At 39.4% G+C, this 25,969-nt stretch overlaps 1 protein-coding gene across 4 annotated transcripts in view; it reads right to left on the reverse strand.

Annotated features, from left to right (window-relative positions):
* The window catches only part of CPQ (carboxypeptidase Q), a 161,193-nt gene that overhangs the window by 77,545 nt on the left and 57,679 nt on the right, over positions 1-25,969 (reverse strand). For all 4 annotated transcript variants that reach the window (XM_082045124.1, XM_082045122.1, XM_082045121.1 and 1 more), the window contains one exon: positions 20,424-20,631. In XM_082045124.1, coding sequence (XP_081901250.1) covers positions 20,424-20,631 — 208 coding nt within the window. The remainder of the gene's footprint in view (positions 1-20,423; positions 20,632-25,969) is intronic.

Below are 25,969 nucleotides of genomic sequence, written 5' to 3' on the forward strand. Positions count from 1 at the left end.
TTCCACCCTTCTACCAGGGCAGAAGGCAGCTTTTCAGCAAGACGGACTACAGCCAAAGCAATTAACCCATTTCATTCATGCCTCTAGATGATCTACTCAACTTCGGACTATCAGGCCTTATTGCAAGATGCTCAGTGACCTTAACCTGAGAAGGGGCACAGATGACCCAAAGCCACAGGCAGTGCAATCAATATTCAGCGTGATGGAATTTACATGGCACTGGCCAAAACACAGCTAATTTTTGTCCCCTTTAATAAGACTGAAAGCTGCCCAAGTTAACAGAACCACTTTCAGAAGAAAAACATTTTCTCTAAAAAAAAGAGAGTAAGTGCCTGACCCAGTGAATGTAAAGCAGTTTTGCTCCCACACTTGATTTTAAAGTAGCAACTGGTACAAATTTTAAGTTCTTGTTATTAGCTACTGTAATGAACACACTATAAATTTTTATTGTAACAAACAGGCAAGTAATGTAGCTCTAAACCTCATCTACTAGTGCTGTTCAAACCATTTTCTGTTCCAATAGAAATTTGCATTACCTAAAAAATATTTACAGTCAGCTGGATTTCCAAAAGACACAACTTTGAATGAATGACCATGGTATTTTCACATAGATACAGTGATATCTTAGGTTTGTATTCAGAGGTGGCATCCATCACATCTTTAACGTTGCAGACTTTTCCCATCTCCTCCTTCAGCCTTGCTGCTGGGTAAATACCAAATTTTCAAATGCCTTTTCAAAAACATTTTATCCCATCTAATAAGCTATATTAAATGTTAAAATCTAATTTGAATCCTGCAGGACTCACAGTATCAACATTTTCCAGCTATTAACACTATAATATAACTGAATATTGTCAAAATGCTGTTCATTAAGATTGATTAGATATGTTTCTTTACAAGTTCACTGCATGTGCAACTGTTCCAGTATTAATGATAAAATGCTAAAGATATCTACCCGTTTTATCTTCTTAAATACCTTTTCCAAAGGTTACAGCAGCAGTTCCTCATAGACTTCCTTTGCTATTATATGACCTCTTTGATTAGTTCTATTGAACATTTCTTTAGTTCGTAATCAAAGAATTAATTACTTTGGTCAGAGAATTCTGATCTGCTAATGTTGATTATTTCATCCCAATTTCAACATACTTTAACAATGTTGAAAACAACAGTTTATTCCTATTCTCTTTCCTTAAGTCTCCTGAGTAGTTTTACAAGCCCAACCTGCTGGAAATAGTCTTGGCATGAGAAGTAGTTTCGTCAGTGGTTATTTGTAAGGGTATTTGCTAATAATTCTACAGTCTAAAGTTATGTTCCATCACAGTTCCTTTGAAATGCTCAGGGAACAGAAAAAGAAAAGAAAGGGTTTTTTTTCCCTAAAATCATGCTGCTTTGCTGACTTCATATCATGGTCATCTGCACTATGTCACTTTGTTTTTAATTCTTTATAAACAATTTATAAAAGCAGTGCAATTCCCATGATCAGATTTTTAGATACAGGTACAGCAGTTTGCCCTCTGCTTAACCACTATATTATACAAACCGCACTCCTCTCACCCAATTTTTAAAGCACGGTTGTTGTCCGTTCCAACACGTAATACAAAGAAACCAGCATGGTTTAGATGATAAAGATCCCGTATGGAGGACACGGTAAAAGCTAAGCCAGATTGCTCTGCCTGTTTTTTGCTTATAAAAATATCACACTTAATTAAGGGGCTTTTAAAAATTTTCTGACTGCGCATAATATTGGCAAAACCAAATAAGGCACCAGTCAAAACAAATAATCCCTTTGATTTACTTCTCTGATGACTCAAAATGGTTGAGTGTAATTCATTCTTGAAAGAATTTCGCTCCCCAAATCCCACACTGTGAGCGGCTTTCAGTCCCACGAACAAAGTGAAGTGGTCTCTGGTTTTCACGGGGAGGTCCAGTGATGTGGAGAACTTTGGCAGGGCTACAAAGGCTCAGCAGAACGGCGGCAGTCTAAACAGATACGGCTGTTTGGTTTCTCTGCCGGAACTGCTGAACACAGAAGTAAACGGCATGAACTCTGCTTGCTCACTCAAAGTATCACAAAAAAGCACAGCTTATGATTAAGTCCACTTTCTACTGACAAAAACGTGCTCAAAAAAAACCTTAAACAACAAGCATGTACAAATGTTAAGTATTCTGTACATACAAAATAACTCAGCTAAGATTGCTAAAAGCTTAGAGGAAGCGGGATCAGCACAAATGACACAAACCAAGTCAGGAAATTAAAACCCAGAACCTCTGGTTGTTCTGCCTGGAAAAGAAAGGCAGAAGGACCATTCTAGATCAGGCACATAGTAGGAATCTTAAAGCACTTGATTTATATCCTTGTTGGAAAAGTTTTACACCTTATTTCAGGGAGGAAAAATAAATAGGGATTGAAAGACTCTTTAAAACCAGTCTGATGCTCCAGGTATAGGGCATAGTGTCCTTCTCTCCCAAGGAGTCACCAACTTGCTGCTTCCTGAGCATCTCCCTCAGTTCTCCCAGCTTCATGGAGATGCTACCAGTGCCATGGACTTCTACGAACTAAAATGGGAGCAGACTGGGTGTAACTATACTGGTGCAACTGGGTATCGATGCATCTCCACTTGGCCTCGTTCCCCTCACTGGTCAGCTTTACAGAGGGATGGTTCAACCAGCATGGCAGGGTGAGGAAGAGCATACTAAGGCAATTTCAGTTCTAAATCGACATGGAAGAAGAAAGAATGGGACACATTTCTCCAGCACAAACACTTGTAGCATCTTAACAAATCCGGTGTTCCACGATGTTAAAGTTCTGTATGACATCCCAAGCCTCCCCCTCCTAAACCACAGTAAAATTATTTATTACATATAAAAGGGTACATTATCCTGTCAAGTACAGAAAGCACCATTCAAAATATTTAATTTCACTGTAAAAACCTTTTATTGTTGTTGTATGTTTTTTTTCAGTAATTCATTTACAGCAAAAGTGATTCGCTCCAAGTTACTAAACCAGATATTTATTAATCATTCTGTCTAGCCTAGTAACTACTGCACAAAATGCACTAAATAAAAGTCACAAACTCTTTTTCCCTTGAGCAATTTTCCCTGGATACACAGCAATCCATTTACAGCATGCAGAAATTAGCTAGTGTAAGGACTATTATAATTTCTTTTATCTTCAGAAGAGTTATAGTTCCTCAGTGCAGCATCACTGGGAATCTCTTTCATAAACGTTTTTGAACAAGACAGTAAATAAAAAGTACCCAATCCACTTTCAGTTGCAGTATTTTTCATCCTTGTAAGACACAGTAAAAAGCCAAAAACAGTGTAACAGGCTTCAAAAAATGTCTCTAAATGGCAAAATATTGAGAGTGTGTTCATTTAAGATAGAATAATGCAGAAAATACACTGCATGTGTTACCAGTGGTAGAGGTAAGAGAGAAAAAATATGCCCCAACAAACAGAAAGTAAATCTGTTGGATTTAGTTACTGCACCTTGTCCACACAGCCTCTTGAATAAATAGCTTCATAAACCTTAATCAAAATGGAGTTTGCAGCTATAACTTTAGTTATTAGATACCATTTAAATAAAATTCTCTACTAAGAAACTTGGATTCAAATTTCAAGGAAAAGTGAGTTTTGTGAAGTTATTGTTTTACAAATACGTGCTCTGGTCCATTCCCAGCTCTGACAGCATTCACTGAATATCTTCCTGATTAGATCGCCAAGAACAAAGTAACTCCACACCCAAGTATGTCAGATATGTATTATTTGTGAGACATCCAGAAACAAAGCATCTTACACAGCAAAAATTTCTTTCAAAGTTTTACAACTCTTCTTGGAATGAGCAGGTCTAAGTGAACAAAAATATTCCTATTTCAGTGCACAGCATGCATTTCCAGCCAAAGATTTTTCTCAGAAGCATGTAAGCCAGGCTGTGCAACACGAAACTTTAGCAATCAAACAGAGGATTCAGCACATACAGCTCTTTTTTAAGAAAAATAAATTTAGAAAAATTTTCCTTAGTACTTAAGATCCCCCTCATAGTTGTACCAACACATGCCCATGATGACAAAAAGAGAAATCTCTTCCTCCTAGTTCTCATCCTGAGACTGTGAGTAAAAAAATAACCTTATTCACTCTGAGATGTGCTTTGTTGGGGCAAGAAGGATGCAAGGAGAAGGGAAAGTTAAAATTCTAATAACTGGATATGAAGTCTGATTTTTCTCCTTGGGAGAATCCACTTCATATCTATGTTCATTTTTACCTGGCAGTTGTCTCCTACCTGTCCACTGGCAGATAAATTAACTGTAGAGATTTTTAAGAGTACATTTGAAAATGGACAGTGGAGTCATGTAGAGCATTAAAATTAAGGTACTAACATCAGATCTTGATTCTGCATTCAGCGGGAAACTACTGCAATCAGCAGAACAATGGGATGGGAGCTCAGCACACAGGCTGCTGCTATTCAGTATTTGCTGAGTCTTTGAAAAGCTGCTTAATTTCCAGCAAAAGAAAAAAAGCAGGGGGGGGAAAGATACAGATCATCATTAGTCATGAGTTTGGCCTACTGCATCTCTTGCCAAACTAAGTTTAAGCCAGTGATTGCTAGCATCATGAATATTTGGGCATCCACAAGGACTATGAAATCCAAGAGAATCCCCAGGAATGACTTTATCTAAGAGCAGAACTTGCAGGGTTGGCCTGGAGAGTTGAGTTTCTTTTACTTGATGAGTCCTGCATGTGAACCCTCACAAGAACGGCTGCTTGGGCCATGTACCACCATGGACATAAATGTCTCTATGTGGGGAAACACAAATGCCAGACTATTCCCTGGTGATTTTTATTGGAAATGTGAGTGATGAGTGCTTGATCATTCCAGATGCTACTGTCAGGAAGAAGACAATATCTCCTCAAATGTTTCTGCAGCCCAGATACAAACTGATAAAACTTCAGGCAGATGCCATTTTCCTGCTACTTATCCCGAGTTCACCTACTGGCCTGTCTACTGTGGCCCTACATTTTCAGTACAGATTTTCAGGGGATTGAAACCCCCGACTCCCAAAGCCTGATTTTTTCCTGCCATTTAAGACATAAAGTAAGTGACTAAAATCTGAGATCCATTCTCAGCTGTATTTTTTTCAAAACTAGATAAGACAAAAAACTCCTCATTCGTAGCTGTAATATCAGAGTAGCCCTGGCTGTCTACTAATCTCTGTAATAAGTACATGTAAAACACCCACTGTCAGTGTATCATTCTGCAGGATGAGTATGTGCCCTATAGTGTTTGCCCTTTAGCATATTCCAAGGGGAGAAAAAGATAAATTGGAATGTCTTCTAAACAGTTTTATTTATTTTTGTTGGAGGACCAGTTATTGCAGATGTACATGGTGCTGTACTTCTGTGGCAGACAAAGTGAGGTCAAAAGAAGCTGCCTTTCTCTGGAACAGAAGGTCAGTGAAAGCCCTTCTTTCCTGAGGAATTTAATTCTATAGACTTGAACCAACTTTGAGAAGTAACATCTCCTACGCCAGCTTAGTCAGAATGTGGCCTATCAAACAAGAGGGGCATACCTGCTGAGTTTACAGTTTTCATCCTGTATTTTCAGATGGTACAGGCCTGCAAAACTGAAGAGCAGCAGAGAAGGATCATACCTTGAATACAACTAAATCACATTTATCAGTATATCTTCAGTGGAAGACAGAAGTCTGCAGGTTCTTCAGAAAGTACATTTTTGTCCTGTCAGAACTCCTCTGTCAAGTTCACCTTCATCTTCATTCATTAACTGATCTAATCAATGTACAAGATCAACACAATCTTGGTTGTATTACTATAGAAATATGCTGTGAGGAAGAAAGAATATATAGACTTGTCTCATTCACGTATTTTTGGTACTTGAGTCCATGTTTTCTTAGCAGTCCACCCCAAATTCTCTGAGGTTGTTGAAAACTAAGAGAGAACTGAACAGCAGGAGTTTCATCACCACTCATGGGGACAGCTTCAGGAAGGACTCGAAGCATTTTAGCAGAGAACTCACATCAATGTTGCCTCTCTCTTAACCACTAACATCACAAAACAGGTGGCTCATCTTCTGCCCTGGACACTGACCATGCCAATTCTAGAAGGTTAATATCTGACAGATGGCCTTTGAGTACTCCTTCTGTGGTTTTGCTTGGGAATGAGAGGTTCAGGACAGAACAGCAGCTGGCACATGCTGTTTCTTTTGAGTTGCTTTAACGTGTTAATACCTGAAGGAGAAACTACTCTCTGAATACTTCTCTCTCTCATTTCCTTTCAACATATAAATCAGAAATGAGATAACAATACTGGATAGGAGAGGCAACCCTCTGTAGGTCACCTTGAACTCAGAGAGCAATTACTTCAAATTTGTAACTGAAATAAACGTGCCTCACATTCCTAGCACTACATAGATTACATCCAGTGGTCAAACAAAGAGGAAAAATCTCTTCAGAAACAATCAGTGGCAAATCCCAACCTCTGACTGCCCTCAGTTTTCCCCAGGACTTGCCCTTGCCCCAGCCCAAACCAGCAATGCTGGTTCACCACGCATGCAGACACTCAGCAGGGGCAACAGTTAAAGCACCCCCAAAATAAATAAGGTTGACAGCAAAAAAAACAGAATGGCTATTTCCATTCAGCTCTTCATTCAAAAATGTGCTGCTGGCCCAGAAAATGACAACCCATTGGCTGAGCCAAAAAGCCACAGAGGACACAGGCTGGAGACCTGCACAGAACTTCCTTCCTCTTCCCAGAACTGCAGCCTGGCCACCAACTGACTCCTTCTGTCGACCACCAAAAAGGTTTCCATCATTTGGTACTCTGCAGGCCACAGTGCGAGAATCTGGCTGCAGCACACAGCTAAACAATTCTTCCTGCACTTAATTTCAAACAAATGGGAGAAGAAGGAAAGATGATCCACACCACTTCAAAACGGGCCTGCAGCAAGCCAGATGGTGGGGATTACATCGGGGAGAAGGCTGCTGCTGGTTTCCGATGGTAGGATGCGAGGGGAAGTGAGCTGGAAATCTGGCATCCCCACCAACGCAAACTTAGCACTGCAATGCATTACCTGTTTTGTGGGCATTGTTCCAGTGGTGAAGGTTGTACCTCCAGGTCCAAGACTGAAACCACAGGTCACATCATGATATCCCAAATTCAGATTTGCTCTGTTTTTGTATATTTGTGACAGGTAGGTTACCTACAGAGTTTTTTTATTCATCACAAATACATATTTTTGTGCCATTACAATGCATGTGAAAAAGTGACATAGAATTATTTCATACATTTGCTCACAGTTTGAGTCAATTTCGCTACCTATCTATGCTACCATTTTCCTTTATTTTTATTCTTTTCAAAAGCATTAAAACAAAGAGTGTTAAAACTTGGGGAAAAAACAACAACAACAACAACAAACCTAGTTACTTTCAAATCCCTTTTCCAAAATTTGAAAAAGATTGTGATAAACATTTTAGATTTATCACTTTAAAAACATTGATCTGAGGTACTTATACACATACCCAACCAATTCCAATTTCACCTGCAGAACAAAATCTTTAAAGATGTATGTTTGCAAAACCTGTACCAGAAAATCATTTCATTTTCTTCTAGAGGCAAAGGTTTGATTAAACCTCAGACAATGCAGAGAAAATGCAGAGAGCTCTGTAAAAAATGAAAGCTCTTCACAGGGCTGTCTAGAGAACCTGAGATGAACCTACTAATTCAGTAGGTCAGCTTCAGAGTAATTACAGCATTATGGTAATTGTTTCAGAGAAATAATTTCTGCGGATTATCATCTGACAGAGTTTACAACTGCAGCTGGTTCAACAAGGAAGAAGGGGGCAAAGATGTTTCTTACTCTACACCACAGGTGATGGAGCCTTTGAGTTACATGATGGGAAAGACACCATGTTACCTTCTGTCACTACACTCATATCCTGGGTCTGTGTTGCCTCCATACAGCAACATGCTGTATTTATTCAACATGCTGCGGATAATCCCTTGATCTCTGGTTCTGCTTGGTTCAACATCCCAGTTTTAAATTGGTATTAGCAATTATGATCCACATTACAATTAAATATGTGGTTTCAGATAAGGGAAAATTTGAAAAAAAGAAGATCAGTTCTCTGCCTCAAAGGTTCAACAAGAGATTTTAAAGTGCTCAAAGAAGCAAAATGAAGTTATTGAAAATATGCTAGTATCTTTTTGCACCAGCCTGAGAGAAGAAACTCTTATCTATTCCTAAAAGATACACATTTAAATAAAAATGCAATTATAGACAAAGAAGATTCTTTCAAACCACTAAAACTGTATTTACAGCAATTTAAGCAGTTTCAATGTCACTGGATTTAAACAGCTAAAATTACTGCAAGCTAGCTGCTCTTTCTTCAACTTCTTAGTGGCTTTTGAGATCATCTTAATTAAATTCATTATGTGATTCTCAGTTAAACAGGGAAAGGTTTGGCTGGAATTTTGTGTTGTTTTTCCTTTAAACATACACACCTTTTCCCAATTAGGGAGAAGTTTCCCATTAGAAAACAAAACTGAAATTTCTTTGTGCTTTCAACACAAACTTCAGTTTAAAAAAACTGAATTTAGCAGTAAGTGATTTGATAAAACATGCAAATTATGTATTTTCCCATCTAGATATTGTTGGCTGGATCATAAATAGCTTTGTGATATTGCAGAAACCTATGCTGGAAGGTCACTATAAGAGCTTTAAATGTGCTATGTAGATAATTAGAAAAACAAAGCCAACTCTTTAGTGCAGAGGCTTTTGAAACAAACTGCAGCAATCACAGCATGCTGAACAATCAGATGCTTCTCAGCAGCCTGAGCTTTTTGCGCTCACAGAAGATTGTCTAGATGCCTCCACTTGCCTCTCTACAAACACATTCTTCAATGCTCCAGCTCGTGGCCCTGTCTAAAACATTGCTGTTCACAAGGAAGGACAGCTTTTCTAAGGAAAAGCTGGATGTCATCTCATTACTTTTGTGCCACAATTTGTACTACACCTGCTAAGTCCTAAGTACCTTACAACTGTTCTCAGCAAACATGGCAAGGATCCTGTATGAGCCACCCCATCAGGGCACACTGTACATTCAATTTCTGCTTCCTAAAAAAAGCAGATCACATTTCATCCTGATGAGTTTTGATTATTCCTATGAATTTGACAAGATTTTTCTGAATCATTGTTCTCTCCTCCAGAGTATTTAGTGCTTTGTGACCTTGGCAACATTTGCAATCACATTCTTCATTCCCTCACTCTGGTCCAGTCACCACCAGATTCAGAAGGTCACACTGAAGTGCAACTGTGAGCATCCCCTGAGTTGCTCTTAATCCACAGAAAAACCTGCTATAGATAAATGAAAATGGAAGTAATTTGAGTGCTAGCCATTGCTGACTGTGCAACAAATAATCTCAAGCATTCTGAAAGGCTTGCTGGGTATTTTGCAGAGGCAGGGAGGGCTGTTACGTTGATCTCTAGCAGGAAATTGTGTGTGTAACCAGGTCCACATATAAAATAGTACAAAGCTTATATATTTTCATATAATCTAGAATATTATCCTTACCATTTTTTTTAATTTAACCAACCTACCGAAGTCGTCTTATTTATGTCTCTTTATGCTTAGCTGTATCTCTTTCCTGAAATTCAGAATTTAAACTTGCCCAGGCAATTTTTAATTAAACTACCAAATTAATCAATGAGAAAGTAAATGCACCATACTTAATGGGTAAGGGTGCAATCCAATTATTTTGTCAAACTTGTTTGAAGGTTGGAAACTCTAATGAATGAGAAAAAAATTGTCTGACTTGGGCTTGCTATAAATAGGCTTATTAACTATAGCCTATTTATATGCACAGTATAACAGCTGCACTCTTCCAGAAAGACTTGCAGAACAACTTGCAGAACATGTTAAGAGACAGTCAAATAAAGTATCATCTGAACATTAATTCCAGCAAAGTGAACAGATCCCTGGAGCACTTTAGCATATAAACTGAGGTCAGTTGACTTCAGGCAGAAGTGGAGAACATAAATCCAAGACATCTCTGACTTCAGGTTTACAATGCCAAGAAACAAAATCATAGAAGCAGAACAGACCACGAGCTGTTGTATCCACTTGTAAGATAAGACAGAGAGGAACATACTTGTCAACAGCTCAAGATTTTGTTTTTCCTTTCCTTCACAAAGAATAATGCGATCTCAGGTTCTCTTCCTGACTATTTGAGAACGGAAAGAAGAGGAGGGAGAACATGATGTTTTAGAGCTCAGTAATCACTCTCCTGCCAAGAAGCTGGATGACAGATATTTCCCCTTTGGAACAGTAGAATATGCCCTGCTCTGCTGAGTAGCACGCCACAGAAGAAGGTGTCCTAAAACTACCATATATATGTAGCTTACAGCAACAAATTCCATTAGAGTGGAGGAATATTTCATGAAATACCTTCTCCCATAAGCAGCACATTAAACTTGGCATATGGAGGGGATGAGGAAAATTTTTGTCCAGCTGACATCACTGAAAGCAGAAAGTAAGTGCGATGATCATTAGATCAGACACCCTATTAAAAATAAAGCCTAGAATTTTAAGGAAAACAGAAGTACTGAGACACCATTAATATTCTTCCCTGCTGAGCTGAAACATTTAAAACACAAGGAAATGTGGTTTTATTTGCTTATATGCACTCTAGAAAAAAAACACAAATTTGGTGCAATTTCTAAAGCAGTATGGTTTACAAACGATGTCATCTTACATCATGATATTACTCCATTCTCCACCCTATCTATGATAATTTGTGTATGATTAGATGAAATAGGACACAGGGATTTTTTTTCTGAGTAATTTATATCGGGACACTGTACTCTGTTCTTGAGATTAATATTTCACAATAATGTTTGTAAATTCAAACACTGTGATAGAAATCAGATGTCAAGGGACTATGTAACTACCAGAAGAATACACACTTTAGTTTATTTGTTTTCATATTTGTAAAACAGCCTATGAAATAAACAACAAAGTGGGATAAACAAATTAAGACTGTGAGGAATATACTTTTCAGCACAGATAAAGAAGCAAACCTACAGAACCTGTGATACAAAATACATTTTCTGTTAAAGATCCTGTAAGATGCTTTTTTTTTTTCTTTTCAACTTCAATAAAGAAGAAAGGGGATCTCAGTCCTAAACACATAAACCAGTTGCTTTTCTGACAGGTGCTACTGAAAAAAGTCAACCATGTAAATCAGGAACTTGTCCAAAATTTCCATTTACCTGTTACAATGAATTAGAATTATATTGGTCCACAATGAAATTGTAGATAAATTATATATTAAATCATGATATATTGTTAGTATAAGTATAATGAGAAACTCTATAAACAAAACTAATTCTTTGATTTAATTAAGATTCGTGCCCGCCAGCCTCACAAGATCTTTAACATTTTATTAACAATTGTTTTGGACAAATTTTACTGGTATAACATGCTTTACAGGGTATTTTGCTTTGCCAAACCATAATACATACTTTTGCATTGTTGTGTCTCCATTTACGATAAAGCTACAGCGGCAAAGCGCAAGGCCTTTCAGGTCTCGGAAGCCTAGGGCACTCCTAGGCCAATGAGACTGTATAAAAACTATGTAACAGTGGTATAAAAAAATAGAAGAAACTGATATCAACAGTTTGAAGTGTGTACTAAAGAAGCAAACCAAGGTCTTCGGACTCATTCTCTTAAAGGCCATGCCAACTGTGGCCAGCTTATCATTGTCGGCATCTCTCCCCACTCCCAGTTCTCACGAAGCAGCAACATGACGTATGAAACCCTAATAAGTCTACCCACAGTTCTGTGGCTGGTTCAGCATTTCCCAGGAATGCTGCTTCTCTGCCCACTAACACCATGAACTCTGCCAAGTGCTCTGCTACACCCTTGAGTAACCATTGCTCTCAGCTGCTGCAAACACACGTTTCTTAGCAAAACATCTCTACTGTCAGTATCTCAGCGTGACTGAGCAGACCAAGTTCTTTCCCTCTTTCACCTGAGCCCAGCCTGAACACTTTAGATTTCACTGCTTTTAGCATTTCCCCTTCACCCCATTAACAGTTTTAGCTCTGTCCACCATCTAAAATTCCACTGTCAGGTCTTCCTCTACATTGGTTCTGTGTGTGAGAACCTCTGAATTTGTGTCAAATAGCCTTCTCCATCCCACCCACACACAGAATCACAGAATCACAGAATGTTAGGGATTGGAAGGGACCTCAAAAGATCATCCAGTCCAATCCCCCTGCTGGAGCAGGAACACCTGGATGAGGTTACACAGGAATGTGTCCAGGCATGTTTTGAATGTCTCCAGAGTAGGAGACTCCACAACCCCCTGGGCAGCCTGTTCCAGTGCTCTGTCACCCTCACTGAGAAGAAGTTTCTTCTCATATTTAAGTGGAACCTCCTGTGTTCCAGTCTGTGCCCATTGCCCCTTGTCCTATCATTGGTTGTCACCGAGAAGGGCCTGGCTCCATCCTCGTGACACTCACCCTTTACATATTTGTAAATATTAATGAGGTCACCCCTCAGTCTTCTCCAAGCTAAAGAGACCCAGCTCCCTCAGCCTTTCGTCATAAGGGAGATGTTCCACTCCCTTAATCATCTTCATAGCCCTGTGCTGGACTCTCTCCAGCAGTTCCCTGTCCTTCTGGAACTTAGGGGCCCAGAACTGGACACAATATTCCAGATGTGGTCTCACCAGGGCAGAATAGAGGGGAAGGAGAACCTCTCTTGACCTACTAACCACCCCCCTTCTAATACACCCCAGGATGCCATTGGCCTTCCTTGGCCACAAGGGCACAGTGCTGGCTCATGGTCATCCTCCTGCCCACCAGGACTCCCAGGTCCCCTTCCCCTACACTGCTCTCCAACGGGTTGTTCCCTAACTTATACTGGAACCTGGGATTGTTCTTGCCCAGATGCAAGACTCTACACTTGCCCTTGTTATATTTCATTACATTTTTCCCTGCCCAACTCTCCAGCCTTTCCAGGTCTCGCTGGATGGCAGCACAGCCTTCTGGCCTGTCAGCCACTCCTCCCAGCTTGGTGTCATCAGCAAACTTGCTGACAGTACACTCTAGTCCCTCGTCCAAGTTGTTGATGAATATATTGAACAGTACTGTGAGAGTACACACTCTTCGACATGCAGATTTCTATTCTTGCATGGAAAAGAAGTATTTTTTTAGCACTGTACTCATTTTCTGGCCTGCAGACTCACTAGGACAAGAACAATCTTGGTAGTCGTACTTCTGCTGTACAAGGTCAAGCAACCAGTCTGCACCTGACAAATACACACATACTACTACAGCTATTTGACTACTTCTGTAGTGAATAGTTCTTTTTGAACTAACCCATGACACTTAGCACTAGTGTTTCTGTCACCTACTTATTCATAATGAAAACTACAATATAGCTTCTTTCCTCCTTCCTCCTCAATATTGTGGTTTCTTACTTCACGCCTCAGGTAAGCACCACATCTGCCAAACCCAGGACTACCTTTTAGATACTCTTATGTATTCAAATGCAAGAAGGATCCAGTGTAATTTGAGATGATAACTTTTTCAATGTGGAGGAAAAAAGCTTTCACAACCATTCTGTAAATTCTATGTGTATTTGTAAATTATTACTGAAATAAGATCCCACAGTAATTCTTTAAACTGCTGTGTGGGAGTAGAAACAAAGGAATGGGTCGAAGAAAAAAATATTACAGTGTATCTGCTTATACTCACATCATCAAAAGGACTACAAAACTGTGTGCTCAGATAAATCTGCTGACCATTAGAACAAACACTCTAAATGTTCATGTTTAGCTCCTAATTTCCAACTTAGCTGGTTGCAGTTTAAGAAGCAGAGAAGTTCACATCCAACCAAACTCTCCAAAGAGCCGTGCCTGGAGCAAAGGCCTAGCCAGTAGCTTTGGCTGACACCAGACTGGATTCAAGAGGAGAAAGGGGCTGGGGTAGGCAGCCAACTGACATGTATGCAGGGATATCTATGCCCAAGCTCAGAGAAAAGCAGAAAGCACGCTGTCTGAGCTTACATAAAGAGAATCCAAATGGAACATGTATAGCAGGGTGACAGCAGCACTCAGTGCCTCCAAACTCAGAGCCACCTAGATGTCCTCATCCCTTGTCACTGTCACCCTGGTGCTGCAGTGACCTAGTATATCACCAGTTGTGTGCCAGCACGTTGAGTCAGCACACTCTAAGAAGGTTCTGCTCTCTCTGGAGACCAGGGGTTGATGGTAAGTAAAGCCAGTACATTTTTCAATAGTTTTTCAATAGCTCATTTGCAGTAACAGCGACTGTGCCTTAGCTGGCAAGAGGAGGTCCCTTTCAAAGAGCTGCACATCCCTTGGTTCTGCTCTGGCATCACCAAGCTGAAAGACACAGCAACTTCAGGAGTCCCCAAGATCAGCAGAGGCTGCTGCCACCCTGGCTCTCTCGTCCACTCTCAGCTGCCCCATATACAGATATGGTCTAAGTAATTTTTAAAACAGCTGAACATTACAAAGGTCACATTACGCTGGTGAACCTGACCTGATGCCTTCTAGCAAAATTATATCAGGAAAATAATTTTTTAAAAGTTGAAAGTTGTTTTGAATCTTTTTTCCACATTCACAAATTTATTTGTTCCACTGGTATTTCAGACACACACTCTAAGTAGTACAATGTTTTTTAACTGTCACCCCATAACAACGTCTGCCACATACATACAAATCACTTAGAAGATGCCTTTGTTGCATACCCAGACACTGAGGTTTCCATAAAACATGCCTACTTTAGGACATATTGGTCATTCGAAGTCAGAAGGCAAACTATTGCCAAGTTCTCCCCAACTGAATTAAACGCATTCTGTCAGATCTTGGGTTTTAAATGGGCAATTCAAGTTTTAGATTTGCCAAGTTCTACATCACGAAATTTGGAATGCACTTTAGACTTAAAATTTGTAGGCCTTCTGGCAGTTTAAAGAAAAAAAAATAAAATGGTCAAGTTACAAGCAAAATTTTCCTCCATATCAGTTTCATATTAATTTGACTGCTTTTGTTATGACAAGACCTCTGTTTAAGAACAAATGACAGCAGTATTGCCACTCCCACAAGGCATGCTATAAAAAAAAAAAAAAAAACAATTAAAAGTACAAAGTTCTGTTACTAATAAAACACACGCACACAGAGGGTACTACTTCTTTCAGAGAGTACTGATACAAACACTTGAAAATAAAACATTTTCTAACAATGTTCCTTCTTCCCCCATTCTCTTGCTTCTTTTCACCACTTCTCTTTCATCTTCTTTTCCATCAGTTCACTATCATGAAGTAATGGGCTGGCACTCTCAAAACCCAGCCTACATAATAATCTCTTAAATTCTTTCCAGTTCTCTTAAATTGTACCAGTGGCAGGCATCAGCTTACAGTCACAGGAGAGAGGCTCACAGAAGTGCACTTAAAAGCCCTTCAGCATTTTGGAATGAAAAGCAAAACAATCCACATGGAGAAAATGTGATAATGGAGCCATAACCTGATGGCACCAGGCTCTTAAAACATTTCTACTCAAAGCTCTATTGTATGCATGATTTAGTTTGAGCATAGGGATATCTGGAAGCCACATCAAAGGGCTAATGGATAGACATTTTGTTAACATATGTAGAACTGATGCCAGGCCATAAAACAACATCGTACTGAGTATTACACATCTTCAGAGAAGTCGTGTTTTGGTTTGGTTTGGTTTTTTTTCCTGGGGTTGGATTGTTTGGTTTTTTGTTGGTTTTTTTTTTTGGTCTACAAATTATTTCTTCCCTTATGTGCATGACTGCCTAACAGGCTCAGAAGTCTGGACAATTTGCATGTTCTCTTGTTCCCTGGAGCTTTGCCCAGTATCACAAATTCCAAAGAGAGAGCCGATTTATGAAACAGAGAAAGAAAGAAGAATGAAAAGGTAAATAAGCTGCTATTTTCTTTGCAGAACAGGTTCTGTTACATGAATCACAGATTGGAAAAGAACTTCACAATCTATTACCTTAGCATCTCTGTTTCTCAGATCATTCCTAGGACTGCTACTGTCAAAGTGGTATCCAAACTTGGCTCAGATCTACAGCACATTCAATGGGCTTTTATGCCTGTGGTATTCAAAATAGTCACTTTTCAAATGGTACATTTTGTAGATATGGCACTCCATAAAAACAGGAGGCAAAAAAGCAGTGTAAAGTGAATTCCTGGAACAGCTCTTCAGGATTTCAAAAAAGTCACTTACAAACCTCTCCGTTTGTGCTCTACAGTATTTATGCTAGATCACAGAATAATGAGCAACCATTAAATTTATGTACTTTTCTTTTTATACACTTAGGAAACAGTTTTCCCATCTCTTAGTAACTGCAAGATAAGTAAAACAGCACTGCAAACCAGGAAATATACAGCACGGAAAGATACTGAAAGTCAGGATTACAGAAGAGTTATCTCTTTAACCACTTTGATACCTTTTCAGTTGATGATGTATTTCGTGGTTCCATGTTTGGCACATTAGGTTCACTTAAGACAGACTAACAAGAAACAGCCACTATTTATAGCATTTCCCCAGAGATGGGAACGGTTGCTTCTGCGCTTTAAGACCAATCATGTTACATCTGTATTAAAATGAGAAGACAAACATGTTTTACTGCCAGCTCTGCCTGAATTTCAAATGAAAACCACATTAGTTAACTTGTGAAATTCTCAGTCAGTCAGACTCCAGTGTCAACTTACATAGTTTAAATAAAACATCTCACCAGTACACAATACAGTACAAAAGGATGCTAACAGCATTGTCCAGGGTTCAGCAGTGTGCTTCAAAAACTCCTTCTCCAAGATAGAAGCCAGGCATGGACTGCAAATGTCTCTGACCCACAATAGCCCGGAGCTCAGCAGTTTCTGCTACCATAACCTTTCTCATTTCACAGACTCTTCGGCTCAACTGTCAGCAATCATACAGGCTTAAATATGTTAAGCCCCACAACCCACAGGTTTTCCACTCTCATTGCTGTCCTAAGCACCGTGAGAATGTGAACCCAAGCTCAGAAAGGCTGCCAGGACATCAAGTCATAGCATGTTTGGTCCCACTGCTTCCAACCGGTTTATATGAAGAAAAGTTTGCTCTTGAACTCATTATCTCACAGACACAGGCTCACCTCTTTTTGGGCATTTATGGGGATTCAGGCCTCAGGAGGACCTCAGGACTGGCAGCAAGGATGGTGGAGAGATGTCTCTGCTCAGAACATGCACGGTCATGCCCGTGCTGACATTAGTGACGGTCCTGTCTGGGGAGAGCAGCCCTTCCCTCACTCAGAAGGGATGACACCAAGATAAACAGAACAGAGACCTTGGTGAGACACTAAGCTTTACTGACAGCATGACAAAACCCATTTCCTTGTTCTCTTCAGATGCTTTCTACACCACCTGAAAACTTAGTAGTGCAAAGTTGCAACTTACAGTAGGTTTCAAAGTTCATTTTTCTTAGTCAAAGCAATTTGTGCTAAAGCATTTGCTTACTGCTACTGGCTGGCTGAACAGAAAGGGGAAATCAGAACAGAAACCTGAAGTATCAGTGGGTTCACTTTTCAAAAGTACCTGCGTGCCTTGGGTGCAGAGCTGCCTCGGGAAGCAACAGGACATCTGCACCCATGTCACATCATCACTTCTGAGGAAGAATGCATGCCTGAGAACTTGTTGCTTCACAATGCAGTAATTCTATTTCTTTTACTGCTTTAAGATATTCAGAAATGTAAATGTATTGAAGTTAAGCATAGATGCGTAAACACAGGTTTGCAAGTTTGAAAATTCTAAGTATGATGATATGATTGCAAAACCAAGTGTCTATTACAAGACTTTAAGAATGCTAAGTCTAAAACCAAGCAAAAATATGGAAAATGTGGAAAAATATGTCAGAAGTATTTAAAGTACTTTTATTTTTTTGTTTTCCTTAACATTTTTCTAGTTTTACTTTTTTCCCTCCATTGCTGTATGCAAGAATCCACACAAAATCCTTGGAAAAATATGTTCAAAAGGAAGGACTGAACTGGACATGCTGCAAGAACGGTTAAAGAAAGAAAAAACAAAACAAAACAAAATGAAAAACAGGTAAGAAAAAACAATAACTAATTTTTTCTCTTTCAAGGACTTTAGTAATAATATTCAGCATGGCTTGTAACAGAGTTTTTTTGAGAAAGATGATTTCTGTTCTTGCTGATTATTTTTAATAAACATGCTAAAATCTCACAGGAGGAATTAACAAATTACATATAAATCAAGCAGTAAATTAAATTCTTGTCAATATATAAATGAACACAAACATGCATAACATGCAGTTACATATAGAACTGTATCACCCCTCACCAGACTTCTTCAGTATCCCCCACTGACCCTCATTTTCAATTAAGTTCCAGTTTTTTAACTTATAATTTGCTGCAATACCTGTGACCAGTTACGTTTCACAGGCTCCAGCCTAATTTCAAGCTGTTTTGCTTTAGACCTTTGTAAGAGGGATACCACCCGCTGCTGATTTCTCACCCAGAGTTCAGAGATCCAGATTTGCTTTTGTTTCAATTCAAAACTTAAATTGAAATTTTGGCCTGTGGAAATGGCACCTTTTAATTCCCCTGGATTTGTACTGCATTTTGAAACACTTTGACATAAAAGGCATTGTAAGAGTTTGGGTCTACAATGTATTTTATTGCCTAAATAGCTAGATGGTTCCCATTTTTACCAGAGTAACACAGTGGAATGAGCACGGCGAAGCACCCATTAAGGCTCCAAGAGGAATAAAGTACTAAAAAACCTAAACATTCACTTGTTTTATTTTTCTGTTTCTTGGTTACATTTTCAAAGTGTGTCCACTACCACTCGCATTAACATCAGCAGGGGGCTTTTAAATAAGTCTTTACTCAGTGTTTCAAAAAACTGAGCTTCTCAGTGGAAGAAGTGAAGAGATCCCAATCCATCTCAGTACTTAAAGAAACAGAGCAGGATAGCAAAGAGGAAAATCAAGTACAGGCAAGCACCTTAACACATCTTTGAAGGTTACATTTGGATGCTGAACGGAAAGGTCAAATTTTGAAATACACCAAACATAATTCAGAAAAGACAGCCGATTAGCTGGTTAGAAGCATGGCTAAAAATTCAGATCACATAAAATTAAATTAACTGAACCGTAATTTAGAAGTTGGGGCATTGTCTTTACCTGGTAAATATGTTTCATGAGCCCAGACTCATAGGTAATGGTATGTAAACCAATCGGCCGTAAGGGTAGTTAGTTTTTCCATGCCCAGCTATCAAGCCTCTGAAACCGTATATTCATGCTCACACTGAGGAGTCAGAGCTCCAGAACTAAGATCTCAGAAAAGACACAATCTTTTAAGAGCTAGGCTTGGTTTAAAAGACAGAGATAGTAATTGTTATTTTCCATTATAGTTAGAAAGCTACACTGCTTAAAAAAGAATCATGTCTCAGTAAATGTACTGTAGCAGCAATTTCTAGTGCTGCTATAATTGAGGTTACATCAGCATTTTCACAATAAACCATCCCACCAGAAAATTTATTCCGTGTTGTAAGCTGACATAGAAGACCTGATATCAGGCACAAATCCTTCAGCGGCACAAATTTAGTTTGTATGATTTTTGGCTAGGAATTTGGAAGAAAAGGGAAAGCAAGAAGTCTTAAAATGGAAACCAACAATTTAGGATTAACTAGTGTTCAAACAGAATATGCAGATACTTTTTAGGCATGAGTGGTTTATTCCAAACTAGCACATCTACAACTCCTGCTAAATGCAGCAATGATTTGCACAGGAAAAACCATCTTCAAAAAAGTTAAACTGACATCCTGCCTTCACTTTTACATTTGAGGAGAAACTCAGGCAAACAGTTTTCTTTCCAGACAGCAGAACCGGGCTTATTTGCTTGATCAGGAAACCACTTCAAGATAATTAACAGAACAATAAGCAAACCCCAAGCACAAATCCTTATGGAAACCATAACTTACTACTTTTTATTTAAAACAATAATTGTATTTGTTACAGTGCTAGGATTTTACTTCTGCTTACATACACGCTTCTTTGTAAACCTCTGCAGATGCTACTATTTAAAGTGACTTTTAAGCCAGGGAAAAAAAAGGAGTTCAGTTGAATTTCCTGTTCTTAGAACACAGTAATTCTTATAGTTTCCTAAATACATCTTAGTATGTTAGAACTGAGTCAGGTGGTTTCACACCTGCTACCTGAAAAAGACTGAAAAGCCAAGATGTTGGAAATGTAGAAGAGCAGGTGAACAGGAGTTACTCATTTGAGGGATTTCTTAGGAAGGGCTGTACTTTGGGTCTGTTTTTTCATTCTTTTTGTATATTCTCACTCACCTGCTCTGGATACTTGCTTCCAACTATCTCTGCCACAGTGTTGAAGGAAGGAGAGTGTGGATAGGTCTTAGCCCCCATCTTCAGGTGCACAAGAATCTTAGTGCCCCGGGAAGACATCCGTGACATCATCTCAGCATCTTCCACAGAGATGCAAGCAGTGGGAATGCGGGGCACGTCAGGCTGGTAATTCTGCCACCCAGTATGTGGGCTGTGAAAAGAAAAAAAAATAACACAGCGTTGACAACTTAGCTCTGTAAATTATTATCATTATTATAAAATTATTAAAAATACTTTCACTGCCATCCCCAGCAGACTCTCAAATAGGATATATTAACTATTTTTAAATAGACCTTTTGATAAAATACATCAAGTATTTTTATACTAACCAGAACATCTCCCTGTTACCATTCCACAGGTCTGGAAAGCTATTGCATGTCAACTCTATTTAGGTCATTACCATGTTTTGACGTTGCATTAGTAAATGCTCTGATACCACTTTCCTTCACTGCTTTATCAGGAAGAAAAGCAATGAAAAGCCAGGAAGTGAACAGTTCATAAGAAGTGCATTTTTCCCCTGTGACAAGTAATGAAATTAAAATTCACTATTTCAGCTATTGCAACATCAGACAGGAGGTTTATTTTGAAGAGCCCTAGTATGAGAAACTTCAGGAAAAATAACACAATGAGATCATAAAAAAATGCACATTTATTTGTTCTCAGTACACTCAAGATTTCAATCACTACCTGTAGACCAAAAAGAACGAAAAAAACCCAAGCCAAACAAAACAATAACAAAAAAAAGCATCACTCGATATAAGGCTTCAGTGTCTTCCATTTAGGAATAGCTATGCCTTGTGGAAATAAAAAAAGGGAAAAAAAAAGTAAACCAAAAATAATCACACAGTTCCTCTGACATTCACAGAGGGATATGGAGTGACTTATTCTTTCCTCTCAAAAAGCTGCAGACAATTTCATAACTATTTAAAATAATTATTTCTCTTCTAGAGGCTTCTTCTACCACCACTGCACCCAGAGCTAACTGGAGTGTGCAATTCCACATCTGACATCACGATTGCTAAAAGGTAATAGACAAGGTCCTTAACAAGTTCCTTTCATGGTTTTTTGTTGTTTTTTTTTTTTTCACATTTGGCCATGATTTACACATTTCTCATTTTATGGTGCTTCTGTTGAGATCTTTGGATCTGACTTGCAGAAGTCCTCAGCATTACAGCTGCAGCTGAAGCCAATGCTTTTAAAGTGAAGTTGTATATAAAGCCAAATACAGCAGAAAAAAACCCACACGTGTGAAAAAAGATAAATCAGAATATAGATGTATACCCAAATTTACAAATACTCCCAATATTAAATGATTCATTGCCTTCATTTCACACTTGTAAAACGGGAATAAAAATATTCTTTGTTTCAAGAGGACAGACTCAATGAACAATTGATAACCATTCTGATACTGCAATTAATGATCGGAAATCGACTGGTATACAATTACATGTCCAAAATCCTAAAAAAATAAAATAAAATATTAGAACTACACATAGAAATATTAGGGTAAAACTCTGAATAAGCAGATCTCCAGTACAGGCCATCCCTTGCAGTAAATCTGTAAACTGAAATAATATATCTGCAAGCCTTTATTTCAGGTCTACTTTGTAATTCTCACATTTCAGTCAGTACTCCAGAGGTGTTTTCACAATACATAAAATATTCAGTGCTCCTGGGAATCTGGAGAGGTCTCAGTTGACTGGAAGCTGGCAAACTTTGTTCCAACCTTCAAGAAATGCAACAGGGATGACCCCAGCAGCTACAGGCCTGTCAGTCTCACTTCTGTGCCTGGCAAAATTATGGGGAAGATTATTCTGGGAGTTATTGAAAAACACCTGAAAGACAATGCTGTCATTGGTCTCAAACAGCATGGGTTCATGAGGAGAAAGTCTTGCTTGATCAACTTAATTTCTCTCTATGACAAGGTTACCCACCTAGTTGACCAAGGGTAGTCAGTTGATATGATCCTTTTGGATTTCAGTAACACCTTTGGTACTGTTTCTCACAGTATCCTGCTGGACAAGATGTCCAGCACACAGCTGGGTAAACACACAGTGCAGTGGGTGAGCAATTGGCTGACGGGCCGGGCTCAAAGGGTTCTAGTAAATGGGGTCATGTTGGGCTGGTGACCAGACACTACCGGGTTCTGCAGGGACCCATCTTAGGGCCAGTGCTCTTCAATGTCTTCATAAATGACTTGGATGAAGGACTTGAGGGAATGACCAATGACACAAAATGGGAGGAGCTGTTGACACTCTCAAGGGAAGAGAGGCCCTGCAAAGGGATCTGGACAAATTGGAGAACTGGGCAATCACCAACCGCACAAAGTTCAACAACAGCAAGTGCTGGATTTTGCACCTGGGACGCAGCAACCCTGTGTTGAGATGCTGGAAAGCAGCTCCACAGAGAAGGATCTGGGGGTTCTGGTTGATGGCAAGTTGAACATGAGCCAACAGTGTGTCCTGGCAGCCAAGAGGGCAAACCGTGTCCTGGGTGCATCCAGCACAGCATGGCCAGCCGGGCAGGGAGGTGATTGTCCCGCTCTGCTCTCCACTGGTGCGGCCTCACCTGGAGCACTGGGTGCAGGTCTGGGTACCACATGATAAAAAGGATATAAAGCTACTGGTGAGTGTCCAGAAGAGGGCAATGGAGTTGGTGATGGCTTCAGAGGGGAAGCCGCATGAGGAGCGGCTAAAGTCACTTGGTTTGTTCAGCCTGGAGAAGACTGAGGGGAGACCTCATCGTGGCTACAGCTTCCTCACAAGGGGAGGAGGAGGGGCAGGTGCTGATCTCTTCTCTCTGGAAACCAACGGTAGAACCCGAGGGAAAGGCAAGAAGATGTGCCAGGTTGGACATTAGGAAAAGGTTCTTCACCCAGAGGTTAGTGGAGCACTGGAACAGGCTCCCCAGGGAGGTGTCACAGCCCCAAGCCTGACAGTGTTCAAGAAGAGACTGGACAACACCCTCAGACACATGGTGTGAACTGTGGGGTTGTCATATGCAGGGACAGGAGCTGGACTTGATGATCCTTGTGGGTCCCTTCCAACTCAGGACATTCTATGATTCAATGATCTAGAGGCTTCTTCAACATTCTTATGAATATGCTATTTGTTTATTTGTCTCAGTTACTAAATTCTGATTTCATCAGCAAAATTCCAGTGAATTAAGTTTCTGAAGGAAATCTCTAAAGCTAAATCATATCTTCACCTACGTGTTACCGTATGAAGGGCTAGAATTGAAGCTTTCAAACCAGATTACAGACATTATTCACATCAGCTGTTACAAGTTTTAAACTATTTATCCATGTATTAATAACAGAATTGCAGAATGGTTGAGGTTGGCAGGGGCCTCTGTAGCTCATCTGATCCAACCCCGCTCCCCGCTCAAGCAGGGCCACCCAGAGTTGCTTGCCCAGATCCATGTCCAATACACAAAAATCTTTACCTATGAGCCTACTGACAGTAGCAAACACCTATTTTTATACATTTAAACAAACAAACAAATGAAAAAGGAAGATATCTAAGTCTTCTAAACTGGAAAAAAAACACTTAATTCCTGGAGGAGATGTGGTGAAGAGGAATGGAGAAATCCACTTTGTAAGGATACAGATTAGGTAAAATGGGAGAGATTATTCAGTTCCATTTGTTTAGAATAATAAAACTTCTCAATAATCAGTCATATTGTAATCAATAGTATAACCCCCAGAGTAGATATCTATAAATGTTTATTTGAAAAGGAAATAGTAGAAATCAGTTAGAGAGGTCTTATGGGAACTGCTTCAGAGTGCAGAGCGATCTGTTTATTAGCTGGGAACAGTTTAGGAAGTTATTGATCCCAGTTGTTTATGCCTGAACCTCGTACAAAGGCTTGTGCCCCTTCTCCTCATCAGCTCTGCAGGTTGGGTGACCTTCAAAATAACAGTTACCCTGGTACTCAGAACCTATTGTCCCTGTAAAAAAACCAAAACAAAACAAAACAAAAAAATCCCAACAACAACAACAAACCCAACAAGCAAACAAACAAAAAAACAAAACAAAACAACAAACACACAAGCACCCCCCTCACCCCCACTTTCAAACTGTGACAATTTGCTGCATTTGTTTAGTATTTGAGTGCTTGGGGATGTACCAAGCATGTTAACCAAAAAACGTAAAATAACATCTGTGAAAAAGAAAAAAAATGAGATTACAATTTCACGTATTAATGTTCCAAAAATCCCCTACATTCAACCTACATTCAACAACTGGGGAGAAACAGTTTCTGCTCATTTTAAAATAAACCATTCACCTGTGTCTTCTGGCAAGAATATGTCTTGGTACTAACATACCCTGTACAATGAACTGCAGTCATTCAAATTTTATCACCACCTGTATTGATTTCACTCCCCTTGTTATTTCCCAGATGCTCAACAAAAGAAACCCCTAAAACTGTATTTTCTTCTCCAATATAACTAGCAATTACATGTCTTTTGGATGCTCAATCCCAACGCTCTACCACAACTGTGAATAAAGCTGCCAACAACCCACTGAGACACACGCACGCTTACACACCTCAAATGAATGAATGTTTGCATGTACAAAACTTACACCTGCTAGCACAAAAGATAAACCTTGAAGTTACCCGTTTGTCTTGCCATTTTTATGCTCAAACCACTATCTTGCCAAGATTATAACAGTAAAATTAACTACCCAAATTAAGACATTTTAGTACAGGCAGGCAGAGGCAGCAACTATTCAGATGATGCCAGGACCTGAAGGGAATGGCTGACTGTCTAAATGATTGCTACAAAAAGGGAAATGGGCCCTAAGCGTTATCAGTACAAAAGCACAAGGCGCTATCCCAGTCCTGTATATCTGTAATGCTGCAAGATGAATTCACGTAGAAAACATTTGCAGCAGACACTAAGCATCCTGCGATATAACTGATTAAAGTCTACATGAATGCAAGACATGTCACGTGTGAAGTACATCTAGATAATAAATTGCTTAATAAAGTGCCAAAGAGCACATAAAAAAAAAATTAAAGTTAATTAAGCGCCTTTTATCCAAAGATAACCAAAACCTGGAAAAGCTGCTGACCATATGGCAAGACCCGAGCAAGAATTAACTAAACAAAATGGAAAAGAAATTACTAGCAGACTCTGTGTGTAACAGATTAAGATGGAGAGAAGTGGTCCTGAGTTTGGCTGAAAATAGGGCAAAGAGGAAGTGGAAAAGGGAAGGGAAAAGAGAAAGGACGGGGAAAGGGAAGGGGAAAGGGAAGGGAAGGGAAAAGGGAAAAGGAAAGGCAAAGGCAAAGGCAAAGGCAAAGGCAAAGGCAAAGGCAAAGGCAAAGGCAAAGGCAAAGGGAAAGGGAAAGGGAAAGGGAAAGGGAAAGGGAAAGGGAAAGGGGAAAAAAGAAAAGAAAATAAAAGAAAAAAAGAAAAAAAAAGAAAGGAAAGGAAAGGAAAGGAAAGGAAAGGAAAGGAAAGGAAAGGAAAGGAAAGGAAA

The sequence above is a fragment of the Streptopelia decaocto genome (genome assembly GCF_964273445.1).
Source record: "Streptopelia decaocto genome assembly, chromosome: 2".
Taxonomy (NCBI): domain Eukaryota; kingdom Metazoa; phylum Chordata; class Aves; order Columbiformes; family Columbidae; genus Streptopelia; species Streptopelia decaocto.